We start from the raw sequence: 23,624 nt of genomic DNA on the forward strand, positions 1-23,624 counted from the left end.
TCCAGATGGTTTAGTTTTATTATTTAAACTGTTTTGACTACAACAAACTTTTCTGAGAAAACCCTAACTGGACAGTCAAGAAGCCTAACTCAGTCATGCCACCACAAATAAGAAATAGTTAAAAGGCAGAAGGTTGAGTGCCCTCTCACAGCAGCAAGGTGAGGCTGTCAGACCACACAGGAGCTGCAGCTCTCAGCTGGCACTTTAATTTCTGCAAAGAGCATAAATCCTTTAGGCAGAGAAGATTCCATATTCATTTTCAGAGAAAATTTTCAGGGTTCCCAAGTTGCTGTATTTTCTTGATGTTTAGTGAGGGCTTTTAGGAATTTCTGAGATTCCCAATTAAAAGCTTTTAACTATTTCTAAAATTTTCAGTTAAAGGTTATTCGACACTTTGGGTGAAATGGTGCACAAATTGTTTGAGGCTTCATTCTGATGTATTTTATAAAGAAACAATCTTAACAAACCACTGCCAAAGGAGGAAAAAAACACTCTTACAAGCTCAAGACAATATATGATCATAGAAATTATTCTATTTCAGTTATGTCCAAAGCCACAATAAAACCAGTTCTTCCAGGATATGGTCTTTAGAGCAGCTGTGTTGCTGAGAAAGAACATGGTGCTTACATGTTTTTGAGCTCAGGAAGTAAATCTGTATTCTGGAAAGCACTTCAGTCAGGCCCAGTGTGGTTGTGAATACAGAAAGTTATGCCTTCAGGGTTGGAGGAAGTTGCCCTATCTCAGAAGCTCCCTCTCCCTAACCATGATTAGCATGGTTTTTATTGGCAGGGATTTAGCTGTCACTGAGCTGAGAGTATTTTGAGCAGGTCAGACTGAAAACCCCATTCCTTCTCTCTTCTCCAGAGGAGTGAGGGTGCAGTCCTTGTTGACTCCCATTAGTCCTGCTCTTTCTTCTCAGTGTTTAACCACCTTTTGTGCTGCTTCCTCTGCCTTTGCAGGAAAAAGGAGAAGTGTGAGATGAGCCACTATTTTCTTTACACACAGGGTGATTCCTGAATGGTGCCTGTGCTCACCTGTGGCTGTGCTGCGGATACCTCACTGTGGGTTTTCTAATGTATGGCAAGAGGGTTTTGAATGCCTGGCTTCAGATGGGGATGGTTCAAGAAAAGACCAAAGCTCCTTGACATCTTGAAGACTAAGAGAAGAGGAAAATACCCTGCTGATTAAAGAAAGCTTACTGGACCTAGCTCAGCCCATCTGGCTGATGCCAGCACTGAAGGGGAAGGATAATTGCCTATACCATCTGTCTCCAAGAGGGCTAATTGCTGACATCAGATATCAGCAGGGGTTCATGCATTTCTTCAACTACCTATTTGGTAGTCTCAGAAGCCAGAGAAAGAAAGAAGGGCTCAGTTTCCAGAAGGTATGGCAGGCACAGGGCTGATCTGGGAGAAATGAGCCTCTGCCCTGAGCTCCTGACACTGACTGTGACTTCAGCAGGTCTGAAATTAGGAATATATGCCACGTGGAAAGTATCATGAGGCAGTGAAAAATGTTTCTTATGTATATACACACCACCTAAAAATATCTTCTTGTACCCTATAATGTTCCCAAACACCCTTCCAGACAGACTCATCACACCTAATCACTGTTTTCAACTGAAGTATTTGTTCTTGCACAGAACAAGATCTTCCCTGTAAATCCATCCCCTGAAACTACAAAAAGTTTAGATGTCTCTCAAAATGTTTTAGTTCTGTTGCAATTAAAATTTCAAACCTTACCTTACACCACCTTACGTATCAAACTTCATCTCACAAACAACAAAAAAAGGTCTAAAGATGAGCTCAAGAAAGTAAGTTCTTTCGTGCAATTTAGACAGCAGCAAGGACAAGCATACAATGCAACTTTTCTCTTTCTGCAGGAAGAAGTGATCTGCAATGACTGAACATAACTGCTAGCAGAGGACTGAAAACTGGATGTCTTCACTGACATAAGCTCCTGAGGATGCCAACCAAGCTGGAGATCACAGGAGAAACCTCCCAGCAACTCTACGGGGACCCTTTTTCCTAGGAGGGACTGAGAGACCAGGTAAATGGAAGCAGGACTCACATGCAGCAGGAGAAAGGCAGGATTTCATTGATTTCCTTATTCCAGAGAAGTTTGTAAAGAGTCTGCTGGAGTGCAGATTTGGACAGGCTGGCATCAGCTGCTATCATACAAAGGGAGAAAGTGAACACTGCAAAAGCCCTCAGCCGGGCTGAACAGAGGAATTACTGTTTCCCAGGTGTGGTGGGCATTGCAGACACCGCCAGGGAGGAAGCAGAGCTCTGAATTCCAGCTCCGTGCCCTGTGCTGGGGAAGGCAAGATGGGGCAGGGCTGTGGAAACACTGGGAGGATTACAGCTCACCTCCACCTCCCGCAGCCAGCTCTAATTAACACCAGGATCAGTATGGACAGGATCCCAGGGAAACCAGGAACAGCTCAGAGCAGACTTGTGAGGAACCGATCCTGTTACCGAGTCCACAAATAATGGTAGGAATTTAGACTGGGAAATTGAGGTAGGTCTCGGGGAGATTGTTCCTTGATTAGTTCAGGTGAGGAATGCAGTGAGTATTGCTGGTTGTCTGAGAAACAAAGTGAGGAGCCTATCACATGAAGACTATTGCCTCAAAGGAAAAAAACTCAGGGCATTACCTAGAGCTTTCCTCACACCAGGTTTTGGGCAAGACAAAGGATACTCTGCTCAGGTATTGCAAGTGATTGTGAGCCTGTGCCAGCTGCACACTTCCAAAAATCTCACTTTGGGACCTTCAGACAGCACAGCACAGGCAGGCCAACAGCGTGCAGGGAAGACAAGATTCTTCATTCTCAAAAGTGAGCTGCCCATAATTAAAATCAGAGAATACTAGCTGGAAACACTGTAGGTAACACACTTACTGCCAGTATTCTGTATCCTGCTCCCTTCAAGAGTCAGATACTGCTAAATTTAAAAGAGAATGTAAAATGCTGAAGAGAACCCAGGTGACCTTCAGAAGCATCTAAAAAAAGCCCTTGTTTTCCATTGTGAAAGGCTCCCAAGAAGTGTTTTAAAAGATAATTGTACTTGTAGGAACAATTACAGTTCTGTACTGCAAGGGGAGCTGTTGGCACATAATACCATGATTGTGCATTAGATCATCCACTGGCTCCTGTAATATCCACTTCCAGCTATAAGGAGTCATGTTTCAACACCTCCGATTCCCTGGTGCTGACAAGCTAAACAACTTGTTTTGTCTCTGTGAGCTCTTCTCTGGTGATTAACTGCTTATGGTGAATACTAATTATATGAAAGTACAGTACAGTAGAGATAGTGTCCTACTTCCTCTACCTGCAGCATCTCCGTCCTCTTCTGTAGAGACACTGCACTATAAATTCAGCAAAAACCAAAGAGGATGACATTTTTCAAGTCCACAAATAGGCTAACTCGTCTCTCACAGCAAAACTACCTTTATCTTCCTGTCTGCACAATAAGTTCAAAGGCAAAACACTGCACGTTTGTAAATGCCTGTAATAATGCTGGAAATAAATTTGCAGCAGGATGTGTGCAAATGAGTTCTGTTTGTGGGAAAGGCAGAGCAATGTCCCCAATTCCCCATGTCCCACTCTGAAAATTTACCCCAAATTATCCATTCCTGAAACTGCACCTCAGACTAAAATATTTCCACCAGGGAGCCTATGAGAATTTGTTCTTCAATTTTGAATCTGAAGTGCTTTTTGAAACGCTAACACTGCAAAATTAGAAACCATTAAACAATATAATGCAGAGAGTGATTAAATCTACCAAACACATTCAAAGCAGCTTAAGCTACTTTTTAATTAAACAGGAAAAGATATCACTGGCAACATTCAGACATCTTTATCTAGATAAAGTTAAGATATTATTCAAAACACAAAAGATGCTGATCATAGAAACATTTAGGTTGGAAAAGAGCTCTAAGAAGATCAAGTCCAAGCCTTAACCCAGCACAGCCATGCTCAGCACTAAACCTCATCTCCAAGTTCCATAAGCTGGTCCTGCTGGCCACAGCACTGCAGGCACAAGCCAGGTGCCACTGGAGCACAGGTACACAGGCTTTGGGCAGCAAGGAACAGAGCACAGCCAGTGCTGCAGTGTGATCACTCCGTGCCTGCTGATTAAATGAGTGACACCAGCAGTGGCCTCCGTGGGAGGCTGAGGGTTCCTCCTTCCTCCCCTGACAGGATGGGGGCTGAAATCACAGTGGCCGCAGCCACGGAGCAATGGGTAACAAGATGTACGTACCAGGGAGGAGACAGGATCAGCTACTGTTTGAAGAGCCAGCTTTAATACAAAAAAAAAGCCAGTACCATATTGGTATTATTTTATTTTCCCTTAAGCAGCAAATTTAAACAGAAAACGGCATACATTTTTAAAGATACATTTAGACGTCAGCCTTGTGGCTCAAATTGGGGCTCCAAAGAAACAGAGAGAGCTCTGCTGAAGCACTGTGGTTATGTCCACTGATTGCCCAGCCCAGCTTAAACCTGCAGCACTAAGTTTTTGCAGTCATTTCAAGAAAAGAACAAGAAAAATGACCGGCAGTTTCAGTAAACCACAGGCAAGATGCCAGGAGCCAAAGATCAGCCTCCCTCAGGCTGAGATGGTATCATCTCCTCCACGGTCCTGGAGCTCTGAGTCCAGAGCATTGCAAAATTCACTGGTGAGCAGCCTCATCTCTTAGCTTCTTATTACATCTGCTCCTCAACTTAATATAAAATCTCTGTTTTCAGCATCTATTGCACCCAACACATTGAATCCACAATGGCCTTACCCAAAAAGCATGCTCTGAAATACAGCACAGGCACTTGGTAGCTGCTGGAGTACAGCACATGGTACTCATAGCGAACCACTTCTTCTGTGCTGCCAACTCCAGTGGCCTGAGAATCATCCAAAGGCTCCTGAAACGACAAATGACCACAGCCATACATCAACTTCTGTATGTGTACTGAGGGAAATTGTCATAAATTCACTAAATGCACAGAACAGAAATAATGGCAACCACCCCTTCCACGGCACTACTCATGCAAACTCCCAAAGGAACTTTTCAACACTAGCAAGAAAATCAGAGAAATCCAAAACCTACAAAGACATCTTACACACTTACTTCCACAAACTGTGAACTATTTGCAAGCCTCTCCAGAACTGAGGTCTTTCTAAGCTGTACCAAGGCTCTCTAAAAGCTTCATGGCACAGCAACTGGCACAATAAGGGGATTACAGCTGTACCTCTCCTCATTACATTCAGTATAGACCATTTTAGAAGTGTCTCCTTAAATAATCTGGTTTTGCTTGCCAAAAGACAAATCAAATGTATCCACCAAAAATCGTCTGATCTTTACAGGTTTTTGCCAGTTGTTTTTGCTAATAATTTAAAATACATAATATAATTATAGTAACAAAGAATGCAATTATAAAACTGAGAGGGGTTTTTTTTCCTGTTAGTGTATATTCCAGGTGTAAAGTTTATGGTAGATTTGAAACAAATCAAAATAAATGAAAGTAACTGCATTGAGATATACCCCAGCTGCAGCACAAATTTCATAACATTTCAGATTAATATTCCAACAGTGCTAAGCACCCAGTTGTTTGGACTTTTCTAAAAGCTGTCATAACTCAAACGTCTCTGAAAATGGAACCATTAAATTAATACTGCCATTAGGATTAAACGTAAGAACAAACTTTCCAAGAAGACACTCAGGGTGTGGACTTATTCAGTGCTCAAACCCCCAAATTTACATGCATGAACTAAGCAACCATAATGCCCCACAGGTTGGGTGTGCATTTCACAACTTGGCTACTGCCAAGCAACTCTGAATATTGGCTTATGGTATCTGTCCAAGCAAAATAGAAAACGACTGAGCAGAAAAGTAGAACCAGCATCCTCTGAACACTATGTTCATATAACACACAAGAAATTTAAAACTATTTTGCATTTTTATGTCATATCCATAGTCAAATCAGCAATGGATTAATCAATATATGAAGATATATAGAAACTGATAAATTATAACAGTAATGACACCCAAGATATTTTCAGGTTTTTGTCTGATGTGACTCTCCCCAAATTTAGTGTATTAGACAACCAGATGCTGCAACTTCTGCATGGACAGAAGTTCACAAACGAAAGCCCAGACCCTGGAAAAGCTGCAGACCACGAAACTGTCTATACATATTCGGACATGAAGTGAGAAGATCCCACATGGCTCCGGAGCAGAGGTTTCCTGGTAAATCCTAGATGGCTGCAGGAATGGTTGATTTTAGCTTACGGGAAAACAGGTGCCTAAAGCACTGAAAGGCAATGTTTAGAAACTTGTTACCTGGTTTAATCTGGTTTTAAAAACTGTATGTGAAGAGATCCTAAAGTCAACCTGCCAGAAGGACAGTGATGATTGCTATTCTTGATGTCACAGGCCAGATAAAGACAGGTATGATATGCCCAGTTCCCACATACATGAGTGACAGGCCAAGAAAGGGAGCTCTTTTCCTCCCCACACAAGCCATACCCAGTGGTTAGACGTAAAATACAGGCTAAAAAAAAAAACCTCTAGAAAACACAAGTTTCTTCTCTATATAATGCTGAACCTTCTTTAAAATTGATCAGCGCTTCAGTAAGAATAACAGAAGAAAGACCATCAGCAGCCTGTGGGAAAAGGAAAAAACCAAACCCAGCTACAGATTGGTTTTCATTTGTGTAGGGGTGGGGAAGAGAAGGACCCTGTGCTGAGAACTGAGCCTACATGGTGCTCCTCGGGCATTAATGTTTCATCAGATACCACAGCCTTGCCTCCTGCTTAGTCACCAGCTTACCCTGCCCTAAAAGATACTTCTGGAAATGTCAAGACTACCTGTTCATGTGTTAAATATCAGTGTTCTAGAAAAGACGGCTTACGCTGCGTTCTGTACATAATGGCAAAATGACTAATTTGTGGCTATTTTAGATCTGCCCACAAAGGCAAATAGCTGAATCCTTCTCGGGGCTACTCTAATCCCCTTTCTTCTCAGTAAACAGCATTTTCACATTTTCTTACTTAAAAAAGATACATCATTGATTTGCAATCGTGCTCTTTACAGTCTCTGTAAGTACAGCCTACAGTATTTTTGCAGGAAAAGTACATTTTGTAGCCCACAAGTTTTGATGGTATCTCTGTAGCTGATGAGATGAACTTTGCTGATGAGATGAATAAAACGAGTACAGTCATTTCAGGTGATCTTTGAAACATCTAAAAATCCACAAATGGCTCACTAGAACCAAGGAGTCTCAGACAGGTTTATATCAGCCCACAAGACTTCATTTTCACCCTTTAACCAACTACTGATAAAGCCATAAATACAAAACACAGGTGTAACTTATTTAAAAAAAAAGCAAAACTCCCACTTTATTTTTATATATGTCATTATAGTCTATTTTAACTCTTTCTTTGAATAACTGTTAGTTTCTTTTTCTTATATATAGTGGTGCTCTCTTCTTGAGCTAATGCTGAATTTTAGTTACTGTACTAGACAACACTGAGATCAAATTTAAATTTAGATGGTTTTGTAACTCTTGAAAAACATTCACATGTATATACACACCACAAAAGACAAAAACCACACATATCAGCCTTAAAAAATGTCATATAAAACATTAACCAAACTGCAATCATTAAAAATGATACGACGAAACTTATTCCTCAAATTTTTTGTTTCTGATTTTCAAATTTACTTGCATGCCCGCCATGCTTCAAGTTAAAACTGTGAATCCAGAACTGACTGGCTGCTTCCTAAACAGATTGGGAAGTTGTCATCAGGAAGCATCTGCTCCTCCATTGCTCTCAGGTAAAATCACTCCTGGGCTATCATAATGGACTATTGAGCAGATGTTTAAAAGCAATGTATGTATTAGTAAAAAGATAAGCAGCAGCTACCTAATTAATTACATTAGTTCCATCATAAATGAATTACCACTGATTTTAATTGATATCAAATTGTCCTCAACCTTTAAGTATCCCCAAAACAAATTAAGTCGATTTGTTCCTTTTAAAATGCTAAATTATTTAAATCAATAGATAAGAAACACTGCCAGGTGTCATTTTGAAGGCAAAATAATGTATTTGTAGTATTTCAATTCCTCTTGATGAGGAAGGCGAGTCTAAAACCTGTGGTAACAAGTTAATTTGACAGCAGGAGAGACTTAATAGTGGTTTTGGGTACTGTTTAGTGGCACCAGGGCAGCAGGGAGATGTGGGTTAAGGCACCTTTGGAGGGACACGATGAAGGAAAGGTGAGGCAGACAGGGTAAGCTGAGATGGTGACAGAATTAGCTAAAAAAAAATGGGTTTCTCTGCTGGCACCAAACATTTCCCTCTCTCCACCTCACCTGCAGAGGGCCATTGAGCCTCTTGCTCAGCCTAAATTCCCTTTGAAATTAAGAAGCAGACCCCCTTTTGGGGGAAAAGGTAAGAGAAGTGGTGCAAATAAACATTTCTCCCGGATGTCTAGACACTGTGGCCTTTCTCCCAGTTCCCATGTTCCTCCTCTCCCTTCTTGCTGCTTTGGCCTCTGCTTACTCCTGCCTTATCCAGGCTCCTGGGAGATGTTCCTGTGGGAACACAGCAGGACTGGGAAGAGGTGACACAGGCACAGGTACTGGTAATGCTACTTTCAGTGTGAGGAGGGGAAAAAGGAGATGCAACCCAGATTAGTAAGCAAATTTGCCTTCATTGCTTGGAATGCGTTTACATCTAATTTCATTTCAGCTTCTAAAGTTGGAAATGTACGGCTCTTTCTCTTCAGAGGCGCGCAGTCACCACTGAAACACAAGAGCTCTCAGGAGCAGCTCTTTCAGCACTTTCCCCCTGGCAAACAGGGAGATTTGAACACGGAACCTGAATGGTGGGACAGTGTTCATCAGGGAGAATTAAAGCAGAGCTTGGCGAGCAGGGTGTGGCCTTGTGGTGAGATCATGTCTCCGTTCTGGCTCCCGGCTGTTCTCCCAAGCATTCAGACCGTGCCCCACGTTCTTGCTGCAGCCCCCGCGGGTACAGTCTCTGCAGGTCATTCTCCTGCAGGTTTTGGTCCTTCCTGTGCAGGATCTCGGCTCAGCCCCCAGCCTGGCACAGCCCTGAGACCTCCAGACCTGATCCTGCCTCTGCCCTCGTCACTGACCCACAGCGCAGGGGTCACAGTGGTCAGCGAGGTGACCCTGCCTGGGGAGGGGGAGACTGAATGCATTTACTGATTGTCACTTTTTTCCATCACTACTAAATATTCACACTGTGCTCAAATTTACAGGCTCCAATCAAAAGTATCCTATTCTACCACAGCCTGCAAAAACACAGACATCTCCCTGAAGAATTTCAGTGCAATATGAATGTTGTACAAAATCCTTTACCACCAGTTGCACCATTTTTATGTACATTGACAAACTGCTCTTTTATGTGAAGAACACATGGGGAATCCAACAACCTCCAGGTGTTTTCTGGTGCTGACATCATCAGTGACAGATGAGGCAACACAAGGATAACAGGAGTGGTCTGAAGCAGAACAAAGTTATCTTACGGATTCATTTTCTGTGTGCAGCTACAAAATCCTCCCCACTGTCTTGAACTTCTCACAGTTTAGTCATCCAAGTGAAGAACCTGGTTAAATGCCCAAAAACAAAGAAACAAAGTGGCTCAAATCATTTGGTGATGCCTGAAATACCACGTGCAAGGAGCCTTCTTCTGCAAGACACAGCTATCCTGAAAAGCCACCATGTCACCAGTGGAAAACTTCAGAGATGAGTCAAGGTAAACAGCTAGTGGATCCCTGAAATATGCCATTTTCCAAAGGAAATCTTCTGACTGAACTCAGCATCCTGGCTATGACACTATGAAAGCATCAAGTGATGTCCACTGCATGGAGATGTCCAGCATTTTCAGAATAACTATTTCCAAAATGAATTTGCCCCCCTCCCCATCTCCCAGCCTTCTGTTATTCAAGGCATACCAAAACACCAAAAACAAGACTTCCATCCCGAAAAGACATGGCACATAAAACTGCAGTTTTATGTGCCATGCAGTCCTCATGCATGAACAATCATTTCTAACAGCTGGAAATTAGATTTGTCTTTTGATTGCTTCAAAACCACTATCACAAGTGAAAGCAAAGCCTTTTCAAGCAAAAGAAGCAGCGGACCGTGAAAACAGAACAGTTGTGAATTTTGTCTGCACATAAAGGTGGGGAATTGTTACAAAACCACTCCTCATTCTTCCCGGGTTGTCACATACAAAATGCAGAATTCGGTGGCTTCTCTCCTCCCACAGAAGAAACATTTTCTCTTGTTCTAATGTAGAGTACAAGGCTGTCTGCACAGGTCTGGAACAGAGGCATGGTGTGTTAGGAAACCTCTTCCGATGGGAATGACAGCAAATCTGGGAAATGAGGCAAAGAAATGAAAGGAGACAGAGGGACACAGCTCATCTGCTGAGGGAGGATGGACCTACCAGACTACCCGAAATTCCCGAAAGGAATGTCCCCCTGGAGCTATGGACACAGACCTTGCTGAGGATCACAGCAGCCCCACCTGGAAGCTGTAGGGATTCAACCACTTCCACCACCCCCTACCAATGTTCTTTGCCAATGTTATTCCTTAGACTGAGGAATTTACAGTGGTTTTCTTTCCACTGAAGTGGGATAAGGAGCAATCAGAGATGGTGGTACCTGTACCCACACTTTTTTGGCACCCGCCTTTCAGTAAGAATCACTGAATCCTGGGATCACTGAGGTTAGAAAATCCCTCACAGACATTGAGCCCAACCTGTGACACCACCCCCACCTTGTCCCCAGCCCGGAGCACCGAGTGCCACCTCCAGCCCTTCCTTGGACACCTCCAGGGATGGGCACTCCAAACCTCCCTGGGCAGCCCCTGCCAAGGCCTGAGCTCCCTTTCCATGGGGAAATTCCTGCTGCTGTCCACCCTGAGCCTGCCCTGGCCCAGCCTGAGGCCGTTCCCTCTCCTCCTGTCCCTGTTCCCTGCCAGCAGAGCCCGACCCCCCCGGCTGCCCCTCCTGCCAGCGACTTGTGCAGAGCCACAAGGTCCCCCCGAGCCTCTTTTTGAAGGATTTTCCCATCATTTTTGTCATTATCTTCCATTTGCACAAATTGGAGTAAGCCACTACTTTGAGGTTAAGTACTATTCCACAAGATTATTGCTTCTTTTGAACTGAAGCGCTTCCAGGACTGGGCTCTGTGCTTTACAACAGGCAAAAAAAGGGAAAAAAATTGCTACACTAGAAGACAACAGTAGCAGTTCAACTGGATTTTAGGTCAGCTTTATTTTTTTAGAACAAGGATTATTATTTCTGCTTTGTGAATCGCAGCAGCAACCCAGTTTTGGCCACACTTAATTCAACAGGGAGACTGACAGCAAATGCCTACAAACCTTTACTTTTTAGAAGACAAACTCAAATCCTCATTAATTTCTCAGATGGGAAACTGTATGAAAACGATGCCAAGACTGACAGACAGTGTTTAACAGTAATTCTGGTGAAAAAGTTACAGACAGAAATGCTCAAATTATCACAAAATCTGGTGCTGTAAAAACAAGAAATTTGAAATTACATGTTGCAATTAGAAGTGGCTGCACTGGTGCCCACCCAGGACACTCTGAGGGAACAGCTATGACACTGGGAAAGTGACTTACTGCAAGAAATAGAACAGTTGGATGCTGCCCACTTGAAAAAGGAAATAGCATCTGATTAAGTTAATATCTGACAAAATGATACATCTTGAAAGTTACCTGAGATGCTACCCTAAGCTTGGCCATAGACTATATTAGATAAGCACAACCATTAGAAACAATCATCATAAACAATGTGGCTTAATTACAACTGGTTTATTTGGATGTGAGAGATCCTATCCTATTAACTGTATGTTAGGGCTAAAGCACACATGTTATTCTCTTACTACAAAAGCAGGAAGAGGAGACTAAATTGCAAATTTAAAATAGCCTGCATTCAAAAATTTTAGCTATCACTACAAATAATTATGAAATTACTCAAAATAGTTGTGAAGTTACTCCTAAAATCTCCAAAAGAAAACCTGAATTTGTTTTTACACTTAGACAAAAAAATGGTAGCACATTAAGATCCAGTGATTGTTTGCATTTGGAAATACCTAAGTGTAATAAATGAATTTTTAAATGGAACAGGGGCAGACCCTACCAAGTCAAGTATGTTCAGCTTTTCTCCACTTTGAAAAGCTGTTTGTTGTATTCATATATGATATAATACAAGTGCACTTACCTTCTACTCTGTAAACACTGCTACAAAGGAAATGTAAAGTTCTGAACTCAGACTGGGGCAGGTCAAAAGCCCTTAAGTTCACTTTCAAACAAAATACTCTGTAAGAATATTCTAAGAATTAACATACACAAAGTTATCAAATGTCACTGATCACAAACACACCAAATGTATATTGGAGAGATTCACAGTGGCTGGAGAGAAGTACTGAATTACTTCCTTTATTAGTCTGATCTCAAATGAAAACTGCCACAGAGCATTACATGTTATTTTTAATTTCCAGAAATGTGGTACATAATAAGTCTTGATGCAAACTTAACCACTTGGAATTTGCTTTACAATTCCTTAAAGCCAAGTAGAAAATTTGGATGAATTATTGACAATGTTTTTGTCCGGAATGACTCTTCTAACAGTCTCCATTTAAACTGTATTTTATTTGACAAGAAAGCCGAGTACAGAATCAAGAATACCCAAATATTTCCGCTGCTGTATGTGGTGGAAAACATGCAGTCAATAACACCCACAAGCACAATGACCAGACAACACCACTGTGGCAGAAGGGTTAAAATCACCAAGAAATGGTACAGATGTACATAACTGCACTTGGCCGAGCTCATGTAATCTCACAAAAATATTACACATCTGCAAAATCAGCATAATGGCTGAACTGTTAAATAAATGAATTTATCTCATTTCGAGGAATTATTCTTGTAGTTGAATTGCTCAGAAGTAGGTGGAGGGACCTGAAGAAACTGTTCTGTATACAACTGTTCAATAACCATATCAAATTTTCCCTTCATACTTTATAAATAACCTACATAAAATACTTCAAGCAACTAGCAAATTGTTCCAAAAAATGTTCAAACTCATTATCCCACAGGATGGGAAACAAGAAGCAAGGAAAGAGCCACTAATTGTACACATGTGCAGAGAAAGAGCCAGAACATAGCTCTGACTGTTGGGACATTTTATCTGCTCTCATTTCCCTCAAAAGCTGCTCTATAATTTATTCCTTCAATTTGATTAAGGTATCTCAGGGGTTATTCCATATATTCGTCCCTATTTGCAACTAACTGAAATCATAGCTAAGACAATGAAGTACAATGAAGTACAGAGTTGGTTAAATTGCTCTTGCTTCTCAAAACTGAGATATTCCAAGTGTCCTGAAGGCATTTAATTCCAAAACAGGAAGCCAGAGAGGAGAGCACTCAATAATTCTAATCATGTGCAGATCTCTTGGAAAGTATTTTCCTAAACATTTGCTGAAAGAACCTTTTACTGTACTGCATGCTGCTGCTGGTACCCCAAACAGGGTCCCACAGCAAGATATTTACTACTTATATTGTCCCTGGTTATGTAAAGGAACCAATCAGGAGATGACCAAGACCATGCTTCCCTAAATTAAACTTCAGCCATGTGCAAAACCAAAGAAGTTGGGGAAGAAAAAGCAACTAAAAATATGTTAACATATTTTTAACATCCCATATGATGACTTATTCATAAGGCAGAGGCTACAAACGGTAGAGCTGCACCAAAATCAAAGACAATTCAACTTATTTTTTTCTTAACTTCAGTTTATAGTTTCTGCAACTCAACTGTAAACCCTGAAGGAATAATTTTAGAATAAAGGCCTGGTGTCCATATGATATTTCAAACAGTACTGCCAAGGTCCCTATTCCGTAATGTTTCAGGTAAAAGAAGAGTTTCTGACTTCGGTGAGTCTGGAAACAACACGTGATCAGATCAGGAATTTATGGCTGCAGAAATCAGCTCCGAAGTACCAGGGTCTTTCATAAGCTGAGTTCTAGAGGACTCTACCCAATTTACAGGAAAAAAGGCTAATGTTGCCTTTTTGTATCAATTTTCAAGTTTTCACAAGCATCTACACACCTACGCACAGCACGAGTGCAAGTATGTGGAATTCTTTTTCACAGCAGACTTCTTTCCCAGAAGATTTTGATTTTTTGCTTTGGATTTTGTAGAATCATGGAATCATTTAGGCTGCCAAAGACCTCTGAGACCATCGAGTCCAACTGTTAACCAGGATGTCTCGTTGATAGGCATTCACACAGAACTGAGCTCTCTCAATAAAAAGACACCATGGTCACTCATATTCACAGGATAGTTAGTGTTTTAAACCAGGAAAAGTGTTGTGAGAGATTTGCCTGTTATCCAAACAGAGAATAAAAGCATAGATGAAGAAATAGCAAAATATAAATAATTTTTTTTTTAAACCCAAAACCGCAGTAAATTATGTTTCCAGTATTTTTGGATGCAATATTGGTATTACTTCTTCACCTAAATTTCCTGAATTAACAAACAAAAATATTTTTATGTGGATTAACAAAGTTTTAAGATGATTACAGGATAGCTGCTTACATAAAATAAATCTGACTCAAAGATTACAATTCTATACAAGTACAAATCAAGGAAGATAGGTGCACACATCATACTAAGCTTATTTGACTTTTGGGTCTTGCTCAATCTCTCAAAAACAACCAACTGCAAGACACAAAGTCATGTGGGAATCTCATGTGCCGTCAGACTAGCAGAGATTACTGAAATTTTAATGTCTTGAATGGAAAATCAAGAGTGTGCTCTGCTTTCTAGGATCAGACAGGAATTTTACAAGTTCAAGAAGCGGCAGTCAGGATCTTGTAACAGATCTTTGTCTGGTGGACAGGGAAATGTGTTCTGGCCTGCAATGTCCAGGTGACCACAGAACAAGCATGTCATGGGTCCTCCTGAACTCGGCATCTGTTGAGGAACTGCCCATGATTAGCTTTCTAAATCTATGTTTACATTTTTTTAAAGTATTTGAGAAATAAGGGAGATAGTACGTTAAAGCAGAGAAATTTAAATGGGGAAGGACTGGGATTTGGAAGAGGCTTGAATTTTATTTAAATCAAAGATACAAAAACTTCCTAGAATTTACACCCTGAACAACTGAAAATAAAATATAGGATAAAACTGCAGATCTAACTGAGTGAATAATCACTTCACAAAGGATACAAAGAGTATGAAAAGAAAACCCTTACAGAGAACAAAAAAGAGGTACAGCAAGCAAAAAACCCCTATTTCTTGAAACCTAAGTTTAAAGGAGAAGGTAAGAGCTGCCAAAATTCAAGTTGTACTTACAAATGGCAAAAGGGATTAGAACCATTTTTGAAGGAAAGAATAATTAATCATACAGAGCTATGTAGAAACTGGATTAAAACTTAACATTGGTTTGTCAGAGAGAGAGCAAGCCAAACGAACCTGATATCTTCCCCTGATAAGATAACTGAATTAGTGGCCAAGGAAATGCAGGAGACTCAATCTGGCTGGATGCAGTAAAATATTTGATACCAGGCCAAATGGGAAGCAGTTCTTTAAAGCAGAGAAGATGGGGATTATGCTCAAAATGTAATACATAAGAAAGTGAAAAGGGGAGAGTATGTGAATAGCTAAAATATGTGAATAGCTAAAAAGATGTGAATAGCTAAAAAGAGAATTATTGACCAGGAGACAGTCAACTAACAAAGCACCTCTAAAGCTGGGCTGTAAAGTAATCTTAGTTACAATATTCCTCAACAACCTGAGCACAAAAGCAGGGGATTGTTGACAAATTTTGCTGATGATACAAAGCTGGGCAGCACAGTCAACAGAGCAGGAGATGGAAACCGTGGCAGGAAATGGGGTTTATAACACAGCATTGCCACGCTGAGATTGCCCACGAGCTGATCTCAGCTCTGCTCTCCCCCTGTCACACGGGTATTGACAGGACCAACAAATCACAAGACAAATGCCCCTCATTCCCCGCTGCCACCAGGGATCCCACACGCACTCCAAGCCCTCACTGCCTCAGACGTGATTTACACCGAGAACAGAGAACGAGAAACGCTGAGGTTCAACCAAATACTGCCATTTCCACTCCACGAGAAAATCCAGTGTTTTAACATTTGTCTTTTTCTTTAATCAATACGGAAGTTAAATATGAACCCTTTTCACAGGACAAAAAACCTTCTGGTCCGAGACGGTAAATACTAAAATAGAAAATGTCAGAATTTCCAAATTAAAGTGTGCCATATAAATCTGAACTGGCTCACTCGGAATCAGCTGGACATTCAGTTTGATAATCGTGGTAGTCTGCATTAGGGCATTAGTGGGAAAACATTTTAAAAATACAGCTCTGCTGGGCAATGAAGCAGATTATTAAACCTGCTTAAAAAAAAACTTTCAGAAAAGTTTAAAACCTTGTTGTATTTTCAGTAGAACTAATCTGACCCTAGACAAACTACTTCATTTGTCTAATTAGAAAACCAAATTCCTGAAAAGATCTGAGTTTGTAGAAAATGGATTTTCTACTCAGAAATTCTCTTGACACCTTCACCTGTACTGCAGTACCCACACAGCACTGTGCAAAAGTGTTCATTAAAACTGCAATCATAACTCTGAAAAAAAAAAATACAGCCACTTCATACTCAAAGAAAATCCATTTATTTCATATCACTACATTAAAATATGTAAAATTAAGCTAGACAGAAATTTAACCCCATTTTTCTTGGTTTTGTTATCACCCAATTTTGGGATGGAAGAGGAATGCAGACCACTAGACTAAATACTGATTATACACAGTTCTACTGTGGAATAAAGTTTGTTCTAACTTTCAAGGATAGCTGACCATCTGTAACATAAGTATCAAACAGCTCTGTCCTGAGGTTTTTTATCCTCAAAAACAGACTTCAGTGTTATGACTTTTTTTTAAGCTGCACCATGTTAGCTTATCCTACAATTCCACCCTTAACAAAAATTAGCCAAAATTTTCAGCAATAAACCCAAGAAGACCAAGATACAACAGGAGAGGCTAAGTCGTAAACAGAGGTTTTTGTTGTTTAACATAGGAATAGTTGAAAGGAAGGCAAACATTGCAAAGCAGCGATGGAATTCAAGGTAAAGCTCTTGCCTTAATAGTTTCATTGAATATTTTAAGAAGGTTTTCCAATACAAAGTGACAATACAGAGTTCACTGAATATTCTGTATGAGGATTCTTTTTACAAAGTTATTTTGTTCTGTTTACTTCTACCCCCTACAAGCAAGAGCTACTCTGTGAAAACTGAGACAAAGAAGTGAAAAGCTTTGATCAAACATACACTGAAAATTCACAACAGAACAGAGTATAATTTAGTTATCCTCATTCCTACTGCCAAAATACTATTTCCAAATATTAAAAAAAAAAAAAAATAGTGACTTTACAGCTCACTATTTTAGCAAAATTACTTCAAAACTGGTTCTGTTTACGAACATTAGCAACCTTGAAAACAAGGGATGGCAGTAAAGTACACAACACATATTTTAGATATCTTTGTTTTAAAATCCAAACATTCCAAAATTAAGATCAAGTATTAACAGGCTGTAATCATCCAGTGGTAAAATACCTATGCATTTTAAAAGTCCATTTAGTAACTGTTAAATTTTACAATTGAAAATGGTAAAAAAACATGCTCAATGCTTCATCACAGGTCAGGAGAACCTCTAATCACAAGACAACATTACCATAACCATGTCGCAGACAACCTTGGAATACACCCTGGCACCTTCACAGCTTTAGCAACTGTAAAATCTGTGTTTTGAAACCATTTAACAAATAACTTTCTGAGGAATAACAACTCTCTGAACTAAATACCTAAGTTTAAAAACAAAGTCAATGCCAAACAGTTTTGTGAACTATTAGACATATTTTCAAAGGCTGGATACCCCCACATCAGCAAGAATTCCATTTTTAGACATCTTGAGGAACAGAATGCAGTAATACCTGAAGCAGGCAACACCAAAATTTATTAATTTCTTCAGGTGGTGCAAGACTTTTACCAGATATAGCCGAGGAAAACACTACAGCTGTGTCTGTAGAACTAGTAATATGACCATGCTAGTAAGTAACTTCCAGTGTAAACCTGGGTGACAGAACCTGATGCCAGAGAAGCAACAGTAAAAGCAAGATTTGTTTGTATCTTTAACTTGAAAATACAATTTAAACACTGGGAGGGTTAACACTTTTGCTAATTTTGTCTTCTATTTGAAAAAGCATTAATCACAAAAACAGGTGCCAAAAGCATACTTAAAACACATCTGAACATAACTCTTCTCCCACATTTTCCTCTGTACAAGAAAATGCCAATTCTTTATACAGTCTTTGGAGGAAAGACAAACACAGGAAAGAAAAAAGAAACACGAATTTTATAACAAAAACTAAAAATACATATATTTCCTTAAAATTATGACAGATGATGTGTGTGTAACACACGGCTGGAATCAGCTTTCCAAAACAGACTGACCAGCTATGGTGTACTTGCTTTGCTCCATTTTGCTATGGTTCAACAGAATTTCTGTGGCTTTCATCCCATTAATATTAGGTGCTCTTAAAATAACTAATTTTTTCTTGGTTTATCTCTTAACCACACAGGCATTAAAGGAATTGTTGATATTACAGATATTAAGTAATAGACATACAACCAAGCCAAATTTGGAATGGGCAAAGGGAAAAATCAGATACTAGATAGAAATATGTAACTTTGCTAAGGTAAAATAGAAAAAAAATAGCTATATGAATTCTTAGCTATGGAGATAAGCCTCAAGAAAACATGAAAAAGCATACACCATGTTAGGAAGTGAAAAAAAAGTTATTACAGATTTTAATTTGGTTTTAAGGTATAAGGTTAGAATCTGTTGAGTTGCCAATGTTTAGCATGACATATTCAATGCCCATTCTATTTTATATTTACATTTCCCTCTTTGTCCCTGGTCCTTTACATAATAAGTTTAGTCCCACAGACTTGTTCCTTTGAAAAATAGCAGTGCAATCACATCTGTACCTGTGCAGAAAAGCAAACAATTACACTGTCTGCTCCGAGCCTTCTCATTTCCATGAGGAAACATGACAGTGTTCATATTATTGCTATTGATTGCCAATCACAACTGCAAACTGTCTGAGTCACTCAGACAAAATTAACCTAAAAAGAGCACATTAGTATTAGATTTTATCACATAAAACTGTAATTCTGTCATCAGGGTTAGCTTTTTTTTTTTTTTTTTCAGTATAAACCTCAACTAAGGCACTCTGCACAGATACTGCCAGGGTGTTTTCCTACCACTCAGCAGCTACACCAGGTGCCTGTGGACCCCTCCAGTTGGCAGCACTCCTGCAGTTCCAGAAAACCCCAAACTTCTCTCAAGTTGTACATCCCTGCTGCTTTCATATACAACACACTCCCTTTGGAGAAGACTGTCCGTCAGTTCTGCTCCTTTTCAACACCAAATGACTGACAAATGAAAACAAATTCCACCCAGGAAAGGAAAACACTATGTTCTTGGTAACAAAGCTGGATTAGAGATTACCAAGGAAAAGGTAAAAATCTAAAGCTATGAATAATCTAAAATTGTGTGTCATTAAAAACGGCATTTTTAAAGACCAGAGTGTTTCTCTGCTTCAAGACAAAGCTTGGCTGCAAAGGTGAAATAAATTACTAACCTTGCAGCACCCTTTAATCCATCAGGACATAAAAGAAGAAATTCCTAGCTGAACTTCACATGAAAACGGAACCTGGGAGACAGCTTTTTAAAAGAATAAAATCTGAGGGATTTTGAGGATCACACACTCTCATAATCAGATCCCAGGCTTTCAGGATCTCTTATCTAGGCCGAATCACAGAGCTATGTAAAGATGAGGGTCCTGTTTCACACAGGGAAAATATTCATTCTTGTGCAATCTCTGCTTTGATTTCCTTGCTCTCCAAGCAGCCTTGCAAAATCTGATTTTACATATAAACAAAGGCATTAACTCTAAATGTGCATCTTCCACCGCAGCCATGGACAACACAAATGAACAGTGATCTATGAAACAGGAGGCTAAGGGACCTGCTGGGTGATTAAGGTCAGTATCTCGTTACCACAGGTACCAAACATCCTGGAATGGCTTTTTCTATATTTTTATTGTTTTATCTGCAAATTAACAGACTTCAGGATACTATTGCTCCTTTTGGAAAGCTATTTCAGCATCTCACTTCTCTGGTTCTAGCGCAAGTTTATCCAAGTTCAGTTTATAACTGTAAATTCCCATGCCAACATCATAGTTTAGTTTAAGGAGCTTTTTTTCATTCCTTGGCATTTCAAACCTTTTTTGCCCAATCTATTAACAGAGATAAATTATACTTCTTTCAGCCTTTCTTTTTTTAACACTAAACAAGAATTCTTCTGATTCTTCCAATCAACACAAAAGATCTATTATATTTTAATTATCTTTATTTTTATTTCAGCGGGAGTAGCTGCAATTAAACATACAACACGACACACAAGTCCTCAACATCCTTGTTTAATACCAACTCCATCAGAGAGCAACACCCAGACAGAACCTAAACCTGTCTTTATTTCATTCATGCCCATGAGCAGTTCACAGTAATCCTATGATCAACTAAAACATCCATTTATTTCTCCGCCTCAGTCATTTCCAGATAATGAGCCACGAGCTTCTGAAGCAGCATTACCTTACCCGTTCTCCCCAAGTACATGACCTTATACTTTGCACCACTAAATTTCATCCTGGTTCTGTTGTGCCAGTCCTCGAGCTCCTCTGGTTCTCTCCACAGGAATTTCCTACCTTCTGCTGTATTGACAATGCCTCCGCATATTTTGCCATCAGCAAATTTCATTAACTCTCTCCTACTCCCTGTCCTGCAATTGCAACTTGAAATACGAGATTTGTCTGAGGGTGAATTTTTGTGGTATTATCACACAGCTTTGCTTTCCTGTGGGCCATTGATATAAAGTTTTGCTAAACGCTACATGGATTAGGAGCACTAAATTTTCTTTATCCTGTAACTCAGTTATTTTGCCAAATGATAGGTAATGGTTCAATACATCCACTACCTTCTGTAACACCACCTTGCATTCCATCCTATTTCCATATTCAACCTTAAGTCTTAATAATTCCTTCAAAAACTTTGAATACCACTGATGCTAGACTAATAAATGTATAGCTTTTTGCCTTTTGAAATAGAAAAAAACAAATCCAAAACCCAACAGATTTCTGACACCTGACAGAAATTCTAGGGTAGAAGTTATTTCCTACTTTCTTCTTCATGATCTCCTCTCAAAAATTGTTTCCCCCTTGATTGAAGTATCTACTATCTACAGTAGTTACTCATCAGACCATCCTCACCAGACATCCTACCTTGTCTGAATCTTTACTGGAAATAGGAATTTATTTCTGTTTACCTGGTGAACAGAGTCAAATATAATTTTGTCTGCAATCTTTTCCCTGGGCTTTTTTCTCTTCCTTTAATATTGCTATATGCAGGGTTCAATAACCTTCTGGTATTTGTCTCAGCATCTTTTCAGACCTATTTTCCATATATAAAGCAGGTTCTCTTTCTGGAAATTCTTGAATCTAAAAAGCCTAAGCTATACTTTTGTGCCATTTCTAAATGTTGCTTTTTTTCCTAATGATCTTGGTAGAATGGCTGCTTCTCAGACTATCCTACACATCTGATTGAAGAAAGGTGAAGTGTGCTTCAGTCAAAACCATTAAACCTTTTCCAGAAATTAAAATTTGCCCTTTGGAAATTAAGAAACATAAACACTCAAATTGTCCATCTATTTATTTTAAACAGAATCAATTAATGATATATCCTCTCAAGCCTGTTTCCTCAAGCCAGCTGTTCTGTAGTTCTTACTACATGCTAAAACCAAGTCTGAAAGAGTTTCAGGCTTTGCTCATAAAGAAACACAACTGCTGAGAAAAATCCATCAGCTGTTAAATGCCAAAGACGCTTACCATTTTTAGAAATAATAACCAGAATAGTAATTAAATTTAGTAATGCCATAGTTATCAAAAAGCCACTTGCACAAGACTAGTGGGGAAAAATAACTGTACAAGTCTGACCTCAAATCCGATTAGTGACACACTCACAACTTGTTTCAGCTGTTCTTTTTAAACTAAAAAGTTGCAAATCCTCTCAAACTGACTTCTGGTCCTGCAACAGCTATTTTCCCTAACCTATTTTTTGAAAGAAATGTTGAAGAAGCTTTCTGTATTTTTCATACTATTTAAGAAGAAATATTTTGCTTCAGGACCAGCTGAATATAGCTGTTACCTACTCTACAGTCAGAAAAAATAAATTTTTTAATATCTGGTTTTTTGATAGTGGTAGGGGAAAACTTAAGTAAAAGACAGTTCAAAAAATGGACAGGGGAAAAGAAAAAAAACAAAAAAAGCAGGGAAAACCCACCCTTCTGCTCTCCTGATGCTGAAAATTAAACTGTTTGCAATCTGACTTCTGGCATTAAGAAGTTGCTAAAAAAAAGTCTGTAAAGTACTAGAATGGGCTCATCCCCTTCCTTACCAAAGTATTGCATCAGCTCACTTCCCTCCTACTCTTCACGCTTCTTTCTATTCATCCATTCACTCCCTCCCTGAATGACTACAAATTATTAATAAGTTCAGCTCAAAGTGTAAGTGTTCAGTTCTTAATAATTATTATTTTAAAAACTTTAAGGCACATGATTCTAATTTGATTTGCTTAAGGACTTTGTTGTATTATTCATGCATGGCCATTAAATGTTCTTTAATCACTAAAGAAAACTGATTATGCTTTTTAATTACGTATTATTTACATCTTTGAGGAGGGCTGTCCTTTATGAAGGACTTCACACATGTAAGGGAACAGCTTATCACAGCAAGATTCCCAGACCTGGCTGAAAAACCAGACAACCAAACACCTGCTACAGGTGTTCACACATGGTTATGAGATCTGTGATCCAGGGCTGCCTTGGAAAAACAAAGTGAATTCTCAGAAACAGTTTAAAATACCAATGGACAAAATCTGAAAGTACCAGCTAATTGAAATAGTGTGAGAAGACCTTCCAGAAAACTAAGTATACCCAAACAGGGATTTCATTTGAAGGTAATGAAGCACATTAACTGACAAACATCACTAACCACTCCACTCATGTTATTTTTCTCTTTCTTCTTTTTTACCAAGATTTCTGTCACAGTATTATCTCAGCCTTCAGAAAGACTTTTTTTAAAAAAAGAACATTAAAGTCTAGTTATTTTTAGAGGTATTTCTAGAGATGGGTTTGAAATAAAATTCTGTAATGAGATCCTACTGTGGCAGCTCTTTCCATGGAGAGACAAAGAAAATCAGTAGAGTTGGTAGATGAGGTAAAAAGCCTGGAGCAGGAAATAAAGTTTAATACCACAAATCTGGTTAACAGTGGAAAAAAAAATACCTTGCCAAGGTATCCTTACTGTTCACAGGCATTTAAATCCGCCATTCACAGGGACAGATGTTGATCAGCTACAGGTAAG

The 23,624-nt window shown here is 39.5% G+C and overlaps 1 protein-coding gene across 4 annotated transcripts in view; it reads right to left on the reverse strand.

The window, feature by feature from the left end:
* Nucleotides 1-23,624, reverse strand: part of ATG10 (autophagy related 10) — a 61,991-nt gene that overhangs the window by 19,174 nt on the left and 19,193 nt on the right. For all 4 annotated transcript variants that reach the window (XM_039566491.1, XM_039566493.1, XM_039566495.1 and 1 more), the window contains exon 5: nucleotides 4,792-4,918. In XM_039566491.1, the coding sequence (XP_039422425.1) occupies nucleotides 4,792-4,918 (127 nt within the window). The remainder of the gene's footprint in view (nucleotides 1-4,791; nucleotides 4,919-23,624) is intronic.

The sequence above is a fragment of the Corvus cornix genome, chromosome Z (genome assembly GCF_000738735.6).
Source record: "Corvus cornix cornix isolate S_Up_H32 chromosome Z, ASM73873v5, whole genome shotgun sequence".
NCBI lineage: Eukaryota > Metazoa > Chordata > Aves > Passeriformes > Corvidae > Corvus > Corvus cornix.